This window comes from Mastacembelus armatus, chromosome 22 (assembly GCF_900324485.2).
Source record: "Mastacembelus armatus chromosome 22, fMasArm1.2, whole genome shotgun sequence".
Taxonomy (NCBI): domain Eukaryota; kingdom Metazoa; phylum Chordata; class Actinopteri; order Synbranchiformes; family Mastacembelidae; genus Mastacembelus; species Mastacembelus armatus.
Window position 1 is genome coordinate 18,045,398 of NC_046654.1, and position 20,917 is coordinate 18,066,314.

At 39.0% G+C, this 20,917-nt stretch overlaps 1 protein-coding gene across 1 annotated transcript; it reads left to right on the top strand.

Annotated features, from left to right (window-relative positions):
• Positions 1-10,839: 10,839 nt before the first annotated feature.
• On the top strand, positions 10,840-20,303 carry kcnk5a (potassium channel, subfamily K, member 5a). The gene is made up of 5 exons (XM_026308119.1): positions 10,840-11,333; positions 16,329-16,440; positions 16,755-16,921; positions 17,027-17,195; positions 17,441-20,303. Exons 1-5 carry the CDS (start codon positions 11,148-11,150, stop codon positions 18,379-18,381), a joined length of 1,575 nt encoding a protein of 524 aa, XP_026163904.1. The 5' UTR covers positions 10,840-11,147; the 3' UTR covers positions 18,382-20,303.
• The last annotated feature ends 614 nt before the right edge of the window (positions 20,304-20,917 follow it).

Below are 20,917 nucleotides of genomic sequence, written 5' to 3' on the forward strand. Positions count from 1 at the left end.
GGCTAACTTCTCTCCGTGTTGCCCTTATTTTTGCCTCTAACCTCCTTCTCCATGCAGGGTACTGCTCCTTGGTGGTGGAATGTATTTTGTGGCCAAGCATCTCAAGGATCACTGTTGCCGTGGTGTATATCAGCTTGTTGGTCTCGGTGATGGTCACAGTGGGGATTGTTCGTAATGCTGCGTTCACATCTTCTAGTAGACATTCAGAGAGTACTTCACTTAGTCTTGGTAACCGGCTGCGGAGGTTCCAGGTGTCCATCTTGCCTACGATCTTCACTCTCAGGTCCGCTGCTCTTGCGTTGAGCGTGTCCAGCTCAGTGGTTAAGGCCGCTGACTTCGGTGCGGGTAGACCAAATGGTCGGGGGTTCGAATCCCGACCAGGGCATCACCAGTGTGGGCCCTTAGGTAAGGTCCGTAACGCTACTAGCCTACCTCAGTACAAATGAGTGATAGAAATACTGGAGTCATACCGGCTCCGACGTCGCCCGGGTCAACAAGGTCCACGTCAGGTGCTAGGGGCGCAACCTGATGAGAAATGGGCTACTGGAACAAGACACTCGTGGACGAGGGCTGATATATATATATATATATATATATAGCAGCACACACATATATATATATATATATATATATATATACACATATGCGTGCAAAAAAACAAAAGTTTTGTCTGATTCGGTGATTCTCAAACTGTGGGGCGACGCCGTGACAGGTGGGGCGCAGCAAACGGGAGTAAATTAGTCTAATTTTGTGTATATCCTAATTCATAATTTTCTTTACTGACAGACACCATACACGCAAAATAAAACAACCACATACAACGAAACGTGTCATTAAAAAACACAAATAGCGGGAAACAAGAGGAACCATGGTGTGGGAAATAAATGTTTAACATCGGCACTTAATTGTAGCGGAACAATAAGCAAACCTTCACGCAGCGACGCAATGATTAGTGGGCATAACAATGGATACATTTGTTACACGGACTCCTGGCGACTCCACGCGAGCAGACAAAAACACGACAGACAGTAAGGTAAATCAAGCAAAAAGCCAGCCAAAATGAAAATACGATGAAGCCTACCTGGGTCTTGGATTCACAGTGGGGCTGGTGGGGGCAGAGGAGAGACCCGTGTGTGTTGTGTGTATTAAATCGTTGGCAGCAGACAGCATGAGACCCAACAAATTAAAAAGACACTCAGAAACAACGCACCCCAATAAACCACTCGACTTCGAAGTAATTACACAATTGCACTTTCATTTTATTTATTTTGAACTCTGTATTATTTATTTAGAAGTTATTTTGAATAAATTTTAATTTTAAAACATTTTAAGTTTGAAATAAGTTTCATTGTCATTTTTTGGGGTGAAGTGGGGCTTGAAACTTTATGCTCGACCTTAAGTGGGGAATGGCAGGAAAAGTTTGAGAACCACTGGTCTGATTAAACAGCATTTTTGTTAACGCACTCTAGAATCTACATATTCAATAGAGTTAACTTTTATAATAAGAGTTAATAATAGTGAAACTGTACACATATGGTATGGGTGTATTCTTGCTAAATATCTGCTGCAGTATCTGTCATTCTGCATAGCTCTGCTGGTCTTTAAACATGTTTTTTTTTCGGTGCCTAAGATGTGGTCAAGGACTTTTTCCTGAAAAAAATAACAGTAATGTTTTGATAAAATCCTCTGATACAAAAGGTTTTTGTCTATGTACAAAAAATCCTAAACTGTATGTTTCTGTAGGGTGCAAAACATATGGTGCATTACAGGCTGTCTTAGAATTGTAAAACAAGAAAAGGAAAATATTAACTCCATGCATGGGCTTCTTGATTACTTCACACCAGCTGATAAATCCTATGTAATTCTCAAACAGTGTTGTAAAACCATGTAAAGTTGAGGCACCATCCCCACTGTAGTTACAGATATAGACATAAAATCAAAAACCCATCTGACTGATTAACAGTTTTTATTAGTGAGTGTTTATTGATATAACATTTGCAAACTGTTTTATTGGGGCTGTTAGTAAATGGTAAAGCAACTGCTGAATACTGAATAAACTGAATAGCAACTGATAGTTTGAAGAAGATACAGTGGTGTGAAAAAGTGTTGGCCTCCTTTCTGATTTCTTATTTTTTGGATGTTTGTTACACTTTCATGTTTCAGGTCATCAAACAAATTTAAATATTAGTCAAAGATAACACAAGTAAACACATCATGCAGTTTTTATCCATCCATCCATCCATCCATCTTCTATACCCGCTTTTCCTGGCTCAGGGTCACGGGGATCTGCTGGAGCCTGTCCCAGCTCTCTTTGGGTGAAAGGCAGGGGTACACCCTGGACAGGTCACCAGTCCATCACAGGGCCACATAGAGACAAACAACCTCACACACTCACACTCACTCCTATGGGCAATTTAGAGTCACCAATCAACCTGACATACATGTTTTTGGACTGTGGGAGGAAACCAGAGTACCTGGAGAAAACCCACACAAGCACAGGGAGAACATGCAAACTCCACACAGAAAGGCCCCTGATGGGTTTCAAACCAGGAACCTTCTTGCTGTGAGGCAACAGTGCTAACCACTCATCCACCATGCTGCCCAAGGTTTTTATTAATAAGGGAAAACAAAATCCCAAACTACATGGCCCTGTGTGAAAAAGTGTTTGCCCCCTAAACCTAATAACTGGTTGGGCCACCCTTAGCAGCAACAACTGCAATCAAGCGTTTACGATAACTTGCAATGAGTCTGTTTCGGTGTGGAGGAATTCTGGCCCACTCATCTTTGCAGAATTGTTGTAATTCAGCCACATTGGAGGGTTTTTGAGCATGAACCACCTTTTTAAGGTCATGTCCCAGCATCTCAATCAGATTCAGGTCAGGACTTTGACTTAGAAATGGCTTTATAACCTCTTCCAGACTGATAGATCTCAATTACTTTCTTTCTCATTTGTTTTGGAATTTCCTTGTATCTCAGCATGATGTCTAGATTTTGAGGATCTTTTGGTCTACTTCACTTTGTCAGGCAGGTCCTATTTAAGTGATTTCTTGATTGTGAACAGGTGTGGCAGTAATCAGGCCTGGATGTGGCTAGAGGAATTGAACTCAGGTGTGATAAACCACAGTTAAGTTATGTTTTAACAGGGGGAGCAAACACTTTTTCACACAGGGTCATGTAGTTTTGGATTTTATTTTCCCTTAATAATAAAAACCTGAATTTAAAAACTACATGATGTGTTTACTTGTGTTACCTTTGACTAATATTTAAATTTGTTTGATGATCTGAAACATTAAAGAAAATTGAAACAAAGTGTGACAAACATGCAAAAAAATAAGAAATCAGGAAGGAGGCCAACACTTTTTCACACCACTGTACATTGTTGTGCCCCCATCTGTAACAATAAATACTGTTACTGTCAAATTATAAACCATTGTTTCTTCTCTCTCACACCCTCTCTCTTCTCGCTCACAACTGAGAATTTTTTTAAAAAAACATTCTGCCCATCAAAAGATGAAGGGCCATTTGTCTGAAATACTCAGAGGATATAAAAACATTTCATGTTTCCAATAATTTTATATTACTCCTATATACCTTCCTTGTTGGATGAGTTTAGATTCAATATATGCTTAAAGGGTGTATTCCTCAGCCTGCTGCCGTACTCATTCATGCCAATTAGAGAGCAATAGTCTATATACTGAATTACAGTAACTCTTCTTAAGCTTGTTAACTTGTGACTGCTGTCATATGAGACTAATAAACAGCTTGCTTGCTGTGTTTAAAACTTATGTTTTGGTCACTGTTGAATAGAAGCTTTGTATTAGCTTCTTCATGACCTATAAAAAGCAGTTGTTAGTGTATTGAAAATGTATTTGTAGTATTATACAGAAGGTTTTATACGTCCGAGAGGTCAGAAACTAGATTTGTTCTAGTATAGGTAAGTATATAGTCTTTCAGTTAAAGCAAATTGAATTTAAGATTGGAGACAGAGTTTGGTTGATATGGCTGTGTTTATTTCAGATGAATTAGTGATGTAATCTTAATGTGAAATGTTATAGTATATGTGTTGTAAACCAGCGATAAGGGTTCCAGATAACGGAGGTGAGCTCTGACAGGATGTGAAATGTGTTTTGATTCAGCAAGCTTGTTCCTGGACTACTGCACCTCTTATACATGGGAAAGTCTAATATTTGTTCCTGGAATACTTGATCTAGCAAAGTCACTGATACCATGAACTCAGAGGTTGTGCCTCCAGGCATTAACATGCCCTTGCTCATCCCATACCATTTCCTCTTGCCTTCTACCCTCTGTGCAGCTCAGGCAAGCCTGTGCACGAGAAGGGAGCAGCAACGTTAACAACCTGTGGCGTCTACTCAGCAGCTCTGCTTGCCCAGCCTGTGCCAACCTTTTAGAGGGTATGTTTAAAACTTAAGGCAATTAATCAGTTTAAGATTAACTGGCAAAGGTATTTGACAGGACCTGAAAACAAACTGAAATGGGTCAATATTGATGTTTGAAATTGTACTCAAGAAGCAGCACCTTATCCTTATCAAATTTTCCTGTGAATGGAAATGATTTTTCCATTATTTATTATTATCCAAGGAAACAGAATTATTACCTCAAACACTGACCTTCTATATGGTTTAATCATGGAACTTGCCCTTCAAATGACCAGAATTTAGAGGCATGAGACCATTATCATTTGATATAATTCTAAATCCCACATGCTGGAATCATTTTCTGTGCCATTTGTAAAGGAGATGAGTTCTGTTACCTAATATAATGAAAAGATACTTAATAATAATATGACTTGGTATTAAAGGCACCTAGGCGTTGGTGTGTCAACTAATACTACTGACACTCCTGTATTGCATTAAAGAAAACAGACACCTCCCATAATGCAGCTTTATAGGCTCTCTGCCTGATGAAAGGCCATAACTTTTGAGCTCCACATCCCCAGTTTTTTGCACATGCACATAAAGATTTTAAGCCTCTGAAACCAAAGTGAGATAACCCTGATGGCATCATCGGGGTTATTTTCTCAGACTACAGAAACAGTCACAAAATACATTATTTGGCTGATTTCACAGGCTTATTAGTAAATGGGTCTTGTTGTGGAAAATCAGTGGACTCCTCTGCTAAACAGAATTTATTTATTGCAGACTATGAGAGAGTTAATAACTGTAGGCCTCAAGCCTGTTTCCTCTCTCGTGCAGCAACATTTCATGCTGATTATGCTGTTGTTTTCAGTGTGACACCAAAAAAAGGCTCTACAAAAACAAAGTCCCAAATTAATTCAACTTTGCTGTGAGATTCCACATTTCTCACTCACACTAAATACAGTCTCATCAGTGTCATGCTGGTATTAGCCCTCTAAAACAGAGAATGTCCCACGTCGGACTAAAACAAAATGAATTCTTCATTATCAGTCCTGCACAAAGCACACTGTGTATCAACTAAACTGTTTGTGGGCTTCCACTTGATAGTTGACACAAATGTCTTCAGTGCCACATTAAAAGCCTTCACTACAAGAATTAGGTTGCATGGTTGTACAGTGGCAGGGTCCAGGCACAAGAAAAAACCTGCCAATGAGTTGCTTTGTTACAAAGGACAGAGAAAAACAATATGCAAACTGCTCAAATTGATTTCACTATCCTTACACTATATCACATCATGGGTGTGATACAGAGGATACAGAGGATACAGAGGATACAGAGGACACAGAGGATACAGAGGATACAGAGGATAGGGTTAAATGGAGGCAGTGTGGCGACCCCTGAAGGGAGCAGCCGAAAGGAAAAGAAGAAGAAGACACTATATCACCACATTAAGTACTATTAGTATCATTAGCAATACTCAGTGGCATAGTGAGCTTGTAAAGCTATATGCTGAAATATGTGCAGTTGAAGTAAATTGTGAATGTGAGGTTATGAAATATTCACACAATTTTGATTTCTTTTTAATGGATATTAAAAACAGTAATTGAACACTAATGGATATTAAAAACACTGCGCTGCAGAACTGAGAGGTTGAGAATTGATATGTAATTGTTGATAGTAATTGGTCCCCTTTATTAGTAATTGATGTTATTGATATGTTATTTATGCTGTTTATGTTATATGTTATTGATTTGAGTGCCTTCATCCGTTAATTATATTTCATATTTTATATTTGATAGTGGGATCTCTGTTAAAGTTATTAGTTCTTAGTTAAGAGCTACAGGACAATCTGAATTTCTCCAATGGGGATGAATAAAGTATCTGTCATGTCATGTCATGTCATTATATTGAGAAACAATGTGTAAAAGAATTTGTGTAATCAAATCAAACATGGTTTCAATAGCACTTTTAACAAACAACTACAGGTTGAGTCAAAGTGCTTCACAAAGTTAAAACAAGACATAAGTAAAAAGAAGAGACAAGAGATAAAATCAAGTGCTCAAGTGCTAAAAACCAGGTCAAATAAATAAGATTTAAAAGTATTTATATTGTCAGTGAACGGAAGCACAGGAGCAAAGAGTTGCACAGCACACACAGTGCACACAGAACACAGCAAACATGTTCTTGGTACTTCCAAGAAGTCTTTAGGTGGAGTTGTTTCCAGTCACTGCAGAAAAGACAATGTTTGCACTCGGCAGTTTGGTTCCTGAGTAAAAAGTCTCAGGGTGGTTCCTTCACACCTACTTCAGCCTGTCCTGTGGTGGCATTCACTCAGACATCTTACACAACCAATCACTTCTCAGTCCAGCTAAAAAATAAACACTTCTGGAAACCCAAGTAGACAGAGGCTCAAAAGAGAGAAGCAAGTGGCGGCAAGTGATGTTCATGCTGAAAGTGCCTACCTTAATACTAGACCCTCTGATGTTTATGTTCAGGAAACACATAAAGAGTCACATGACAACCAGAGGCAAACTGGGCTTGTGCCCCTTTCCATCCCACTGAGAAGCTCAGAATAGACAAACACCAACACAAATATGCCTTTGCAAAAAGATGACATATTATTTAACAAACAGGAAGAACATACTTACACTGACACACACACACACACACACATATCTTAAATAGGAGAGGCTTTTTTTAAAATTTACTTTTGTGTCTCACAAAGTAATAATGAGACTGTGATACTGCCTGTAGGAAGGTCAAAGTTCTGTGTCAACAACAAGCCATTTTCATCATGAAACTAATACAAACTCCAAATTTCTATTTTCACTTCACTTGTGCAAGTATTTTACTGCCCAAACATCACCAGGGCATCTTTTCTGCCTTGTGAACTAGAAATTCTTGTTCCTCTAATCCTCGCTTTTCTTGGAACACTACAGACCATTGCGTACTTGTTGTATAACACAGCAGCTCTTATTTCAGGTTTTGCCTGAAGTATAATTATTTTTATTCTCTCTACTAAGGAAAAAAAAATCCATTATGAAGTATACACCCAAAGTAGTTTTTTCTAGTTCAATTAAGGTTGTTAAACATGTATATCACAGTAAAATGATTGAATTGGTTTCATCAACTTGACTTTCATACCTTTTGCAGCAAGTCAACAGGTTATCAGTGCTATGATCTTATATGACTATTTAAGTGCATGAGACCTGACAAATACGATAGTAACTGGAAAGAATAGGTCTTACCCTCCTGCTTCATGAAAGACACTGAAAATGATTAAATCATTTTCCAGATAATTACTCTTGTGATATTTGTGCTCTTTAATTTTTGTTTTAATCTTTTTTTTTCTGTAAATGCAGTTAGTAGTATTTTAATGTTATAGTAGCAGAAGCTATAGTCTTTTCCAAATCTGTAAAACTATTCAGTCCTCATCTGAGACTTTTGGCTACCAAATGAAACATGTGTGGATATTGTGTTATCTTGATGTGGTTCTTCCGGTTGTCTTATCTGGCGTGCCTGAAACTCCGGAAGTCCCCTCGTATCCCAAGGGGCCTTTCACCAGACCACCATGATGGCCTTCACCAGCTCTACAGTACAGCATAGGGTATCTCTGACTATCTGCCCTTGTCTAGCCCTAAACTAATAGTGACAGTGCAAAGGGGCCAATGGGACAACATTTAGAAACGATTCATCACTTTAGATTTGGAAAAACAATAGTGACGTCAAAATCAGTGGGCAGCGTTCTTTCGTTTCATTTTTATAGCATATGAAAACACAAGACCTATACTCCTTCAGATGGTTAAGTGATCTCCAGCCAGTTCACATACCAAATGATCCATAACACGATGTTATGGCAAATGGAGTGGTTTTCTTGTTTCTGATTTACTACCTGAAAAGCAAGATTGTATATTAACTAAAATATTGACTTGGAAATGTTAAGATTTTGTTATTTTCATTGTTTTATATTGCGTATCTGATGCAAAGTTACCCAAGGAAAACAAGCTCTATTGGGTGTTGATGCTAAAAAAGCAGATTGAGTGATATAGCTGTCTCACTGATCACATCTGTCTCACTGATCACCTCTGTCTCACTGATCACCTCTGATCTCTGACCAGCCTGCCAGTGCACACAGCTGAGTCAGCTGATTGAAACAGTGCACACTTTTGCATAGCTCTATGAAGGCATGGAGTTTATGTAGCATGAAAGATCAACATTTATGCTACATTGCGTAATGCTGTGAAAGAAGCCTGTCATATTTTAAAATTTAACACAAGAGCTGTACATTTTAAAACTTGGAATACCCTCATCTGATTTATTGCAGAGAAAGAAAGTTGATCAAATTGATACTGTAAATACGCAGCAGCTGGCTTACCAAGCTAACTTAGCTTAGCAGAAAGAGTGGGGAAAATGGTAAAACCTGCCAGCCTTGCTTCATTTGCTAATGGCATGGCTAATAAACTCTGGCCACAGCTCTAGGCCTCTCTAATTAACATGTTACATCTCTTTTGTTTAATCTGATCTCTGTCAGTTGTCTTCCAGCTGATTCCCAACCAGGGAACAACTGGCAGGCAGCAAGTGTCATCTTTGCATGCTTTAGTTTATGTAGACCTGTTCTCACAAGTTTATGATATGCAGATCATTGGAGCCTCAGGTTAAAATGAACCTTATAAAACTGTAGAGTAAATTGGTCTGTGCACACAGAGACAGCAAAGACCTAGAGTCAAAGATGGAAGAATTTCTTTTGCAGATTTCAACAAACAAATGGATCCGGGTAACTTAGGATAGGTTAATGCATTTTATTTATACTCATAAAATGTGTTAAAAATGTAATTTGTCATCACATTTACATCCAAGATATGATGAGCTCCTGCGACAGGTTTTATTGATCCTTACTCAAAGGTCCAGGAGCTGATGCAACAGTCAGCCGATCCAGCACAGCCTGCACACATGAAAGGATGAAAGGAGCATCTTGTCATGAACATACAAATTACTGTTTTCAGTCTAACCTAAATATTTTAATGAAGGAAGATCTTGTTTATCATTAGTTCAACTGTGCTGGCATGTTAATGTAGACTACTTCTGGCTATTTAAAATAACAGAATGTCACTGTTTTTCTTTTTGTTGTTTTTTTTTTTTGATGCAATAAAGATGTTTTTACTATGAAAAAAGTAAAGCCCTCTTTCTTCATAATGACTTTACATCTTTCATTCTACTGATTTGAGAGCTGTAATTGTACGGTTGGTTTAGTTTCACTGGTCACCGCCAGTGTAATCCTGAGGGCAGATTTGCCTTGGATGAAATGCCAATAAAGGACAAAGCACCATTATATTTGATCATTTATTATGACAGGTGACATTCCTGTGACAATAAAATGGTTTTCCATGTTTGACTGAAGGATGCAAAGCGCTGCGGAGACATGGAAGTGTGATTGTCTAAACATGAACCACTTGAGTTTATAACTTGGACTTGCTGGATCATGAAACAAAGCACACAAGTTGATATATAACAGACTCTGGAATGCTGATAAACCACATTATCACTGTCAGAGGATCTATGGCTCTACTTGCACACTAGAGTCATTTGTACCTTTGTGTGGTCCTTCACTGTCACAGTACTAAGGAAGAAAACACACTTCATCATATGAACTAACATTTAAGCAGTTGACATCCAGACGTTGACACAATTAACCTTTGGGTGCATATTCTTATATAGCTACTCACTATCTTTCACTACCTTTGCTCCCGCTTTGATATGTCCATCATATACTGTCTTTTGCTGTCCAGAACGGTAATCTTTGATTTTATATTATGAGCATATAATATCTCATCATGACTGCAGAGAAATGAAAGAAAGAAAGAAAGAAAGAAAGAAAGAAAGAAAGAAAGAAAGGTAGCCTGGATTCTTCAATATTACACTTTCAGCAGACAAGTTTTTACCGCTCTGCGACTGCACTTGTGTTTCTTCTGTTTTTTATTTTATTTAATGCACCTGTTTTATTTAAACCACTTCTCAGAGGCAAGTTAAAGGCAGTTAAGCTTGATGCCCAAAAATCAAAACAATCAGTGCAGCGTCCTCAAAAATAGAAAAATAAAAAATCATGACTGCGTTGCATCGAATATGGACCCTTTTGTGCATTAATCCAAGCTTCTTATAGATTCTTTATTTTTATTTTCCCAAATTGGCTTATCACAAAGATAGACACTGAAAGTTAAACTTTATGGTAAACTGCGTATTGATAAATTAAACGAAGAAACTTCTTACTTACTACAACTTACTTAAAGAGGCGTTGACGTGAATGTCATGGCAGCCGCACACCTGTAGTGGGAGAGACCTGTAGAGCACATGACCCCACGCCCCCTCCTTAATGCGCCGTATCTGGGCGGATCCCCCCCTCCACCCACCACCCTCCGTCCCACTCCCACACCCACACCCCCACACACACACTCACACCCACACCCACACACACACAGACAGACAGGCGTTATTTCTCTGGCTGCGCACGCGGTGGGGGGGGGGGAGGATACACTACTTGTATTTGCGTCCGGAGTTCCACGCGAGCTCTGTTCCCACTGTTATGCCTCGAGCCCGATGTTGTCAGCAAAGTTCCGTTTCACTTTCTTTGCCGAGCCGACGCGTGGAGGTGCAAACATTTTCTAAGGCAAAAAGACCTGCTGAGAATGAGTCCAGCATAACTTCGGGTCCTGCTGCTGCTTACCCCTCCTCTCAGTCTTCTCCCCCGTCCCGCGCTCTCCAAGTAACCAAGTAAGCATGGTAGATAAAGGCCCCTTGTTGACTTCTGCCATTATTTTTTACCTGTCCATTGGAGCAGCAATTTTCCAAGTCCTGGAAGAGCCAAATTGGAAGCTGGCTGCAAAGCAGTACAATGCCCAGAAGGATAAAATCCTTGAGGACTACCCCTGTCTGACGAAAGATGACCTGGACAGGATATTAGAGGTATGGACGCCCTCTCTTCAATCTAGCCTTCCTTTCCTTTAGACTGTCTGAAAGCTGTCCCGGGCTGCTCAGAGCCCTCGGCAGGAGAACTTGTTATGTGAGTGCGCATGAATCACCTAATGGGTGAGTTAGTACAGCGCTGCGCTTCTCTCAGCACTAAAAGGCTGCATAAGTGCATGAGGCGACGTTGCGAAGTATTTGTGTCATTTCCTTACCGAGAAGCATAAGCTTGGCTTGAATAAACACTTTGTATGTAAACAGAGGGAATCTCACAGGTTTCACAGGTTCGGCTCCCTGTCGTGTGTATGAGATGTTCGAGCAAGATACTGTATATTCAACAGTGCAACATGGTTTCTCACTTTTTAAGCACAAACAGCGCAGACAGTGTTTCACTTCTCTACAAACCAGGACACTGACGTCTTTGTTTGTTTGTTTGTTTGTTTGTTTGTTTTTTGCACTTATAAGTATGACTAGAAACATGTCTGAACCTGTTCTCTTTTTGGGCCCCCCATCAGTACTGGGGAGGTTTATTATCCCCCCCATCCCCCCTCTCTTCTTCTCTGTGTTTGAATTACTGAAAGGGATATGCCTGTGAACCTCCCCCTGTCCATGGCTCTTCTTCATAGCCAAATCCCTGCAACGGTTAAATCAGATTCAGAAATACTGTAGTTGAGAGATTTTGGAATTTTTGATTTTGCAATACAAGGTCTGATTTCAGCCAAAAACTTGGTCAGGCCATTCCACTGAAACATTTCCTGTTCCTCTCCTCTCTCAGAAACAAAGGCTACAGAAGTCCACTTGTTGGTTTTTAAGACTGTCAAAATAAGGAAACTCACGTTTAACATTTTAGCTCTTTCCTCCATGACAGACAGTGGTGGCAACCATAATCAGTCTTCTAGATGTCATCTACCACTGTTTTTTCTGTTAGCGTTTGCCAAGACACCTGCCACAAAGGCTTTGGACTCAGTTTATTAAAACAGAAAAATAATGTTTTGCCCTTTTGGATTTATTTATCAGCCTTGTTTACATCAGGAGCAGAGATTCTGTTTAGTTTCCATCATGGAAACTTTGCTCAGCCTGTCAACACAGGCCTAACAAGGGAAGGCAGACCGCTTGTAAAAGTTTTAAGTCTTGTCTGTTTTATTAACAAGGAGTTTACTATTAACTCTAGCAGCCTTGAAGTGGTTTGAGTTAACAGATTGGATTTTATGGCCCATCAGTGTTGGCTCTAGAGAAGCTGCTATAAAAGGTCAGTGAGGAGGAGGAGCAGCTGCACATTTATCAAGGTTACAGCATAGGACATGCTACCCTCATCTGTAATTTACTTCAGTTTAGTCATTTACGCTTGGACATTTTTCAGCACCTGAACTTGTAAATGTAACAATTATTAACTCAGAAAAAAAAAAAAAAATCCATTCAAAATCTTTTCTCTTGAAAGAGTTATTGCAGGTATAGCTATTCATTTTGCTGCTTAATCAGACTGACCTCTTTTGAAAGACCCCATTTAAAAAAAAAAAAAAAGTCAATAGCATTTTTTTTCTGTAGTTACAATTATAAGCAAAACCTTCAGGTCACGTTGACATGTTAAGGGCATGAATTGTGCACACTGCATGTTGTTGCATACTTTGGTTTATAGAGTGCTGGATCACTGAGATAAGTTTATGGTGGTTGGAAAATACTCAACATCTAATTCTGTGAAGATAACCATGTGTTCTAGTTTTTTACTAAAGGGAAAAATGTAACACCTGCAGATCAAAGGTTACCTGTAGGCTGCCAGAGGAGGTTTTAAAGTTTACCTTTCCTCACTCTAGTTTTTCTTTCACTTTAAGGGTGATTACAGAAATTAATCTCGTAGTCCGGTTGCACATGACTTAAAGATCACGTTTCTGTGGCCAAATTATAAATTTGCAAAAACTGTGTTTATTGACAGACTGCGGTCACATGCATAAAGTGAAACATTGCCCTTGGTCGGAATGCAAATGCACAAGTGGGTGAAATAGTGGACTGTTTTTTTGGCATTGCTAATTTTGTCATGTGCCTCTGGTCTTGTTTAGGGGCTACTTGAAGGTTTTCTTCGTCTTTTGGAACGTGTATTAAAATAATGTACAATGAAGTCATAGAAGGTAGTGGTGGATTTTAATGTCATGAGGTTTAGGCAATTACTTGGTAAGACAGAAATGTCTTTCTGTCTTCTATGTCTGATTGGATTTTGCTGCAGATGACTGCATGTTCCGTACAATGTCAGTACAGTGTGAAAATGTCATACTTTAAGTCAGCATAGCACTTGCACTATTCAGGAGGTTAACCTAAATGACAAAAACAAAAAAAAATCACACAAACAAAACCCCACATGGTCTGCATTGGATCGCTTGATGTTGGGTTTTACACAGCGAAATCTTAAAAGACTTGTTTCCGGACCCAGTGTTTGCAACCCATTCACCACAGAAATCAATACACAATGACATGGAGGAGCCTGAGTGACTTCATTGTTTATAAGTCAGTTGATCCTGTCTTTAAGCAGCAGTTGGCTACTGGTGGGAGTGGAAAAAAACCTAGGAACTGGAGTGTTATGCTGGTGCACCAGCTGTGCTGATAACAGTTGGAGTTTGTCATAGTGGCTTTTACTGTTCTTTGGTTATCACAATATGGCAGTGGTAGACTGCTAGGTCTGCAGTTTGGCAATAGTTTCACTTCCACAAAAGCAAAGTAACACTTTTTTGAGAGAGCCACAGACCGTTGGGCCATGGGTTATTAGGTGACTGAGCATGTATTATGTTTTGTCTGTTTTTATATAGTATCATATTGTATATTTCAATGTCTAGCTTGATTTCTGCTTCATTATAACCATATCCCCAAATATGTATGTTTAAAGCGTACAGTAATGTTGCTGTAACTAATTAGTTCCAGGAAATGTCCAGTTGAACATTTTGCTGTATTTAGCCCAAGCACAAATGGTTACCACTGTAAGGTAGTAAGGTACTATTTTACTTTTCTATTTTCAGTTTTATTGTTTTTCATTAATGGCCATCTTAATACCTTTAATGTTCTACTACTTCAGTAATGCAGCATGCCACCACACAGTGAGACAGTATGAAGTTCATCAGAGGAACTCGTGTCTGTGGTTGCATTAAAAACAAAGTTTTTTTTTCGATATAATCGCTCTTCACTGCATTTTATTATTTCACGCAACTAACTTTAACATTTAATGGAAATAAATATATTTCCAAGAAGGATCCTCTGAAGATGGTTTATAGGGTTATGTTTTTTTTTTTTTGTTTTTGTTTTTCATTTTGGTTTTTGGCAATACTGTGTAGGGGATTAGGTGGTCCTTCTTTAATACTTTATTTGACTGACACATATTATATAAGCGCTCCAGCAGTAGTAAATCCATATTGGTTGCCGTGACATCCGATCTGACATCAGGCTGTGCTTGACATCCATTTGTTGAGTGCTTGTAAAGAACCCAGTAGCCTATAACAAATTTCTCTTTGAGTTGGTTTAGCCTCACAAGGTCTCTTTTGTCCTTCTCCTCTTCTATGCATTTTGCATTGTTCTCAGTGTGCCAAGTCACATTGCCTTACCCAGCTGCTGGCCTTTGAACTTAAGAAGTTATAACTGCATTTGAATTTTGAACTTTAATTGCATAAAACCTGTGCCACTGTGTTGTTGTAAACACCTTATCACTTTGTATTAGTACAATTCAAAGTGCCAGGGTTCCCGGCACAGTATTTCTCTTGTACATGTGATGTCTTTGAACCTTTTTCTGTGGGTAGAGAAAGTGAACATACTGTTCGTTATCACCAAAGGAGTTTGCTTTTGGTTTGATGCAGTCCAATGTGCAGTATCTTTCCTATGTAGTTCTTTTTACATAGTTGGGTAAGTAGAGCCCAAAGCTGTCTTGCATTTCATAGCAGATAGACTGTTATATCTATGTGACTCTTGTGGTATCAAGGTTCCTGTAATCTGTTTAAGTCCAGTAAGGTTTTAGCCTGAATTTGGCCCTGTTTTGACACATTTATCCCGTGCATTATCTTATGCTGTGAATTGTAAGGAGGACTGGTACATGTAAAAGTACATAAGCAGGACAGTTATCCATTCAAGTGAGGTTTCTCTTATTAATTTCCAGTCATGGTTTGAACACAAACTTGGTCATTTTTTGTTAACCTAAAGCCCAAAGGAGGATCTTTGTTGTTTCAGTAGACAAAGGAACGGCCTCCCTTTGTGCTGGTAATTATAGAGCAGAACTGTCACAGACCCATTATTATTAAAGAACTAAGCATATTCAATGGCTTGAGAACTTACTTGAACTGTGCCAACCCCTGCTCATTCTCCCCCTCCAGCACATTTGGAGAAAGAAGAACTTTGGTGTATGGGGGAATGTGTTGTCACAGCACACATGGCCGGGTGTTTGCAAATACCCAAGAGGGGCAATCCAGTTTCTATTGTGGCTGCTCAAGCACACATTCGGTTGGTAACGATTGATTATATTTTTCTTCTCTGGATTTCTGAACTAAAACATCCTTGCAAGAGTGAGCTGACGTGCACGTTTGACTTGTTAGGGTACAGTGCAGCTTTGAATCTTGGAAAAAAAAAAAACAATAGAGGAAAGAGCAATCACTGAAGAACCACCTGGTGCTCTTTAATCAACATATCATCATGCGATTATGAAATAACTGTTTAGGGATGCAGCACTTGCCTTCCTGTTCCTCTAGCAAAGTAAGCAGTGGTTAGAACTACTAAGCCCTCAGGTCAAAGGCTACTCTCCAGGGTGCTGGAGTGTCGTTTCAGCTCATCAGTACTACTGGAGATACCATCAGCATATCACAGGAAGGGATGTGGTAGAAGAAATGGAGCTTGCACACAACAAACTTCCTGTCTTCCTTTTGCTCAGCCAGACTGAACTCTGAAAACTCTCAATTGATAGCATCCATCAGTTATTCTTTAAGCTGAATTCTATCGTGTTCTTAGCAGTGGTCTTCATTTTCATTTCCTCAGGTGGTGTCTGATGCTGCAGGCCAAGGTGTCACTATAACTGGCAGTAAGACCTTCAACAACTGGAACTGGCCAAATGCTGTTATCTTTGCTGCAACAGTTATCACCACTATCGGTAAGTGGAAATTCATCACTGGCAGATCTAGTTCTGATTGGAAAAAGGGGCTTTATTTATTTTTGTAGTTTTATAAAGCTTTATTCTCAACCCTCAAAGAAAAATGAGATTTACTAACGTCACTCTAAAAATATGTACTCGGCTGTCTGTCAAACTTGAAACTGTTTTAGTTCGGACAAACTCTGTTGAAATATTTGCTGATTTGCCAAAGTTTTTATGAATCAAATGTAAAGGAAAAATAAGAGAAATGAAGTGGACTTAGATTAAACAACAAAACCCTAACGATTTCTTTTTATTTTCAAATTTCTTTAAAGGATATGGGAACATTGCACCCAAAACGTCTGCAGGCAGAGTATTTTGCATCTTCTATGGGCTGTTTGGAGTGCCATTGTGTCTTACCTGGATCAGTGAGCTAGGAAAGTTCTTTGGTGGCCGAGCCAAGCACTTTGGCCAGTATCTAACCAAGAAAGGATTTTCACTGGTAAGTTGGTAGAGTATGTTTTGTTTGTTTTTCTTTTCTGCCTGTTTTTGTCTTCCATGATATTAAAATATCTTCACCTCCAGTATTTCTTTCTTTCTTTTCCAGAGAAAGGCTCAATTCACCTGCACAGCTATTTTTCTCCTCTGGGGTGTGCTGGTCCATTTAGTTCTTCCACCATTTGTATTTATGACCCAGGAGGGTTGGACATATGTCGAAGGCTTGTATTTTTCATTTGTCACATTGACAACAATTGGCTTTGGGGACTTAGTAGCAGGTAAGTTGAAGAATATGTACTTTGAGCTTATTGAAAAGATGTAGTTAAACCCATATATAAAATGTCCTCCCTAGATCACGTTGAATATATCACAATTTTTGTATTTGGAACAGTTGATCGTATCTTAGTTGTACATAGACAACCAAGTTATGGTTAACCTCGTGGATGATCATTTTGATTGACCTAGTCAGGGGAAACTAGTCGAGGATGTAAATGATCTTAGGCTATTTTCTTTGTCCTTTCAGGCGTGGAGCCAAATAAAGAATATCCAGCTCTGTACCGTTACTTTGTGGAAGTATGGATTTATCTGGGATTGGCCTGGCTTTCTTTGTTTTTCAACTGGAAAGTGCGGATGGTGATTGAAGCTCACAAGGCCCTAAAGAAACGGCGCAAGCTGCGTAAGCTATCTCTCAACGAGCTCAGGCACTACAAAGAGTCTCATAAGGCTGCCATTCATTTGCCACCCACATCTAATGATGTTAACATATTCGGCTTCTTGTCCAAGAAGCAGGAAGGCTACAATGACTTAATAAAGCAGATTGGCACCAAAAAGGATAGCAGAACCAATGGAAGCACTGGCAACACCATCAATAAATCCAAAGAGAGTTGTCGTTCCAAGAGTTGCAGTGATGCTCCCATGTTTAATGGCCACACCATCCTCAGTCTGGATCGTTCGCCTCGGCAGAAGAGACGCTATAGTTTCAGTGACCGTGTGACTGTTGCTTTTTCCAAGTCCAAGAGCTACCTCCTGGGCTCAGACAATGGGTTGCTGTTGACGGAAGATCATGTGGAGGGGGAGCTAGAACTGGATGAAGACCAAATATTTGAGAACCAACTCGACAAGGATGCTAACCTGGAGAATGGAGAGGTGGGAGATGTTGGACCAGATGGCCGAAGGCTATGGGACTCAAAAGACTACCATCCTCTAATATTTCAAAATGCAAACATTACTTTTATCGATGAGGAGAATTTTCTCAGCAATAACTTGGAAGAGGAAGAGGAGGATGATGATTCTAAAGCAAAAATATCTATTACTACATGTGATGAAAACATTGAAACAAACTCCAAACAAGAGCAGCGTTCAGAATCTGAAGGGTCTGTTTTCACTAGTGATAGTTCTGAACATAACCACTCCTATGAGAAACTCGTAGAGGAATATACAAAAGAAGAAAATACAGAATCATAACGTATGTGAAGTTAGCATATCTTTCAAGTACTTTGTTGTTGAATTGGTTGGAATTCAAGTACACACTCAGCTGGCAGTTTAATACAGAGCCCTACCTAAAACTAAGTCAGTCTGATCCAACAGTCCTACAGTAAATCCTCCTTCATGAAGTCGATAATGTTGAGTTGGTCACTGTTTCACAGAGCTGTTGATTCGACTGTGTGATCATTTTGGAGTTTGTTGGACTGTATTGCATTATACAGAGAGCTGCTTGTTACTTAGTCTGGCCTCATATGTATATATAGGGTGGACTTATTGCAGGACTGTTTTATTAGACTTCATTAGTTTCTTCCTAGGTTTGCTAATAGTCTGCCGACTGAGTAAATGTATTCTATGGAGAACCTTTTGAAGGAATATCCAATGTCCTGTTGCACTTTGAGGGTCACATAATGAGACCACAAAACAAAGATAAACTATCAGTTTTTTTAACACCTTGTGATTTTGTGAAAAGAGCTGAGCTTCCTGCAAACTAGTGAACAAATCATGTCCAACATCTTGATGGAAATTAATTGTAGCGCATGTGATGCTGTAAGTATTTAATATGTGCTCTATTTATGTCTTATACATGATTTGAGAAACTTTAGGCAACATATTTTATTATAATGGTCAAAAGAACTATTTTCCATGAGTGCTTTTCATACTCATAGACTGAGAAGAAATTATATGTGGAAATGGTTTTCCATAGTTTCTTTAATGCATATTCACCATATTGGTGTTTTTCTAGTATTTATTAAAATGAAGGACATAGTAGCTTTTTATTCAATGGCTACATGGATTTAAGCCTTCCATTGCGCAGTTCCACCAAATGAGGACAGTTCAAAGTCCATTCCAAGTGCAGATTATCTTTTTAAAACTTGAGCCAAGCATTAGTCCTTAAAGAAATTAAGGGGTTATGGGCCAATTCTCCCATTTCTCTATTTTCTATTTTATTTTGTGAAGTTCTTGATAACTTGTGTCTAAGATAGTTGCTTATTTAGACTGTATGCAACAGAATTGACATATTTGAGGTCATCAGTGACGCATAGGCAACATCTGACATCTATGAGACCTAGAACTGCCTGAGAGTAAATTCAAAAAGGAAAATCATTCGTTTTATGAACTGGAGATGTTTTTATGACTAAATCTGCCAGAGATGCTCTAAACTAAGTTTTTTTTTGTTTGTTTTATGTTTTTGTACACCTCTATTGCAAGCTTTTTGACTGTTGTAACACCATTACCTTTGCATATTATCCTCCCATTGTCATAGTGTAGATGTCACAAAATACACTCAAACAGGTTTTGTAAAGACATATTTTGCAGTTATGTTGTGCTGCTGACAGCATTGCAATTGTCAGATTTGTGGTCCTCTCCCCTGACAGGTGAATAATGGAACTGAAATATTCATGGCAACAGTATTCTCACTTTCTGTCTCCTCAGCACCCTTACACGTCATTGTAATTGCCATGTAAATATTGGCTGTGAGCCCATCAGTAGCCACAAACACAGCCCTACTAAGGACATGGCCTTGCAACTTGTGTGTTTGCATTTAGGGGCTCGCACTTACATAAATGACTGAGGTAACGCATATGAAAGGCAGCGAAGGTTAATGTCTGACAGATCAATGCTCTTTTGACGTACATTTGGTCATGAGACAAAGACAGCAAGGTTGGCAGTCTCAATTGTTGTGTAGTATTTCTTTTTTGTTTCATGTGAACACAACTGTAACATTCAGGCCCCAAAAATTTAATGTCCATTGGTTTCGCCTTTTAAAAAGGCCTCAGGCTTTCTGGCTAACCAAACTGATTTTGCCCTTCGGTTTGCAGACAAAAAACTTGAAACTGTAATGCTCCCACTGTGGTGCCGTGTCACACAAGGCTACTCTGAATTTAGAAAGTTGGATAATATGTTCACAGAAAAAAAGCGTATATGAATCACAAAACCCTAAGCCTGCCTCACAAATGACAGCTATTAAGTGAAAATGCCTTAAGTCCACTGCGAAGCAGAGGGTATATACAGTGCAATGTGTAACATGTAAACTTGAAGAATGTACTTTGCAATGACTCACTGAAAAGTTGTAATCAGTCACAGTAGCTGTTTTTATTTTTTTCATCACTACTTTTGTGCATTCTGTGTCTCACTGATTTTTTTGGGTGTCTGGGTGTCCAACTCCAGCGTAACAGTCATGGTACTTGACTGGACTGAATTTGAATCAAGTCTCTAGATCATTAACAAAGAACACGTCAGGCTGGTTTAACCTCTTCTCCCATGTTTTCCTCTTAATGTTGCTCAGTGTAAAAACTCCAGTATAGTTGTTTTTTTGTTTTTTTTTATGATTAAATTATTATCTTTGTAAATGAATTGCAAACACAACAATATATTTCTTGTGAAATAAAAATAAAATGTGATATAGACTTTTGTGATCATTATATTTAAGAGGTCAGATTAACAGTTTTTACTCAGTTGTCATGTACAGTAGAATATCTGCTGCGGCTCTGGGGGGAATCTTCCAAGAGAGCAT

Excerpts from the sequence above, each read along its gene's own strand:
- kcnk5a (XM_026308119.1), top strand. The coding sequence starts at position 11,148 with ATGGTAGATAAAGGCCCCTTGTTGACTTCTGCCATTATTTTTTACCTG. Across the intron at positions 11,334-16,328 it reads ACCTGGACAGGATATTAGAG|GTGGTGTCTGATGCTGCAGG; the intron begins GTATGGACGCCC and ends TCATTTCCTCAG. Across the intron at positions 16,441-16,754 it reads AACAGTTATCACCACTATCG|GATATGGGAACATTGCACCC; the intron begins GTAAGTGGAAAT and ends ATTTCTTTAAAG.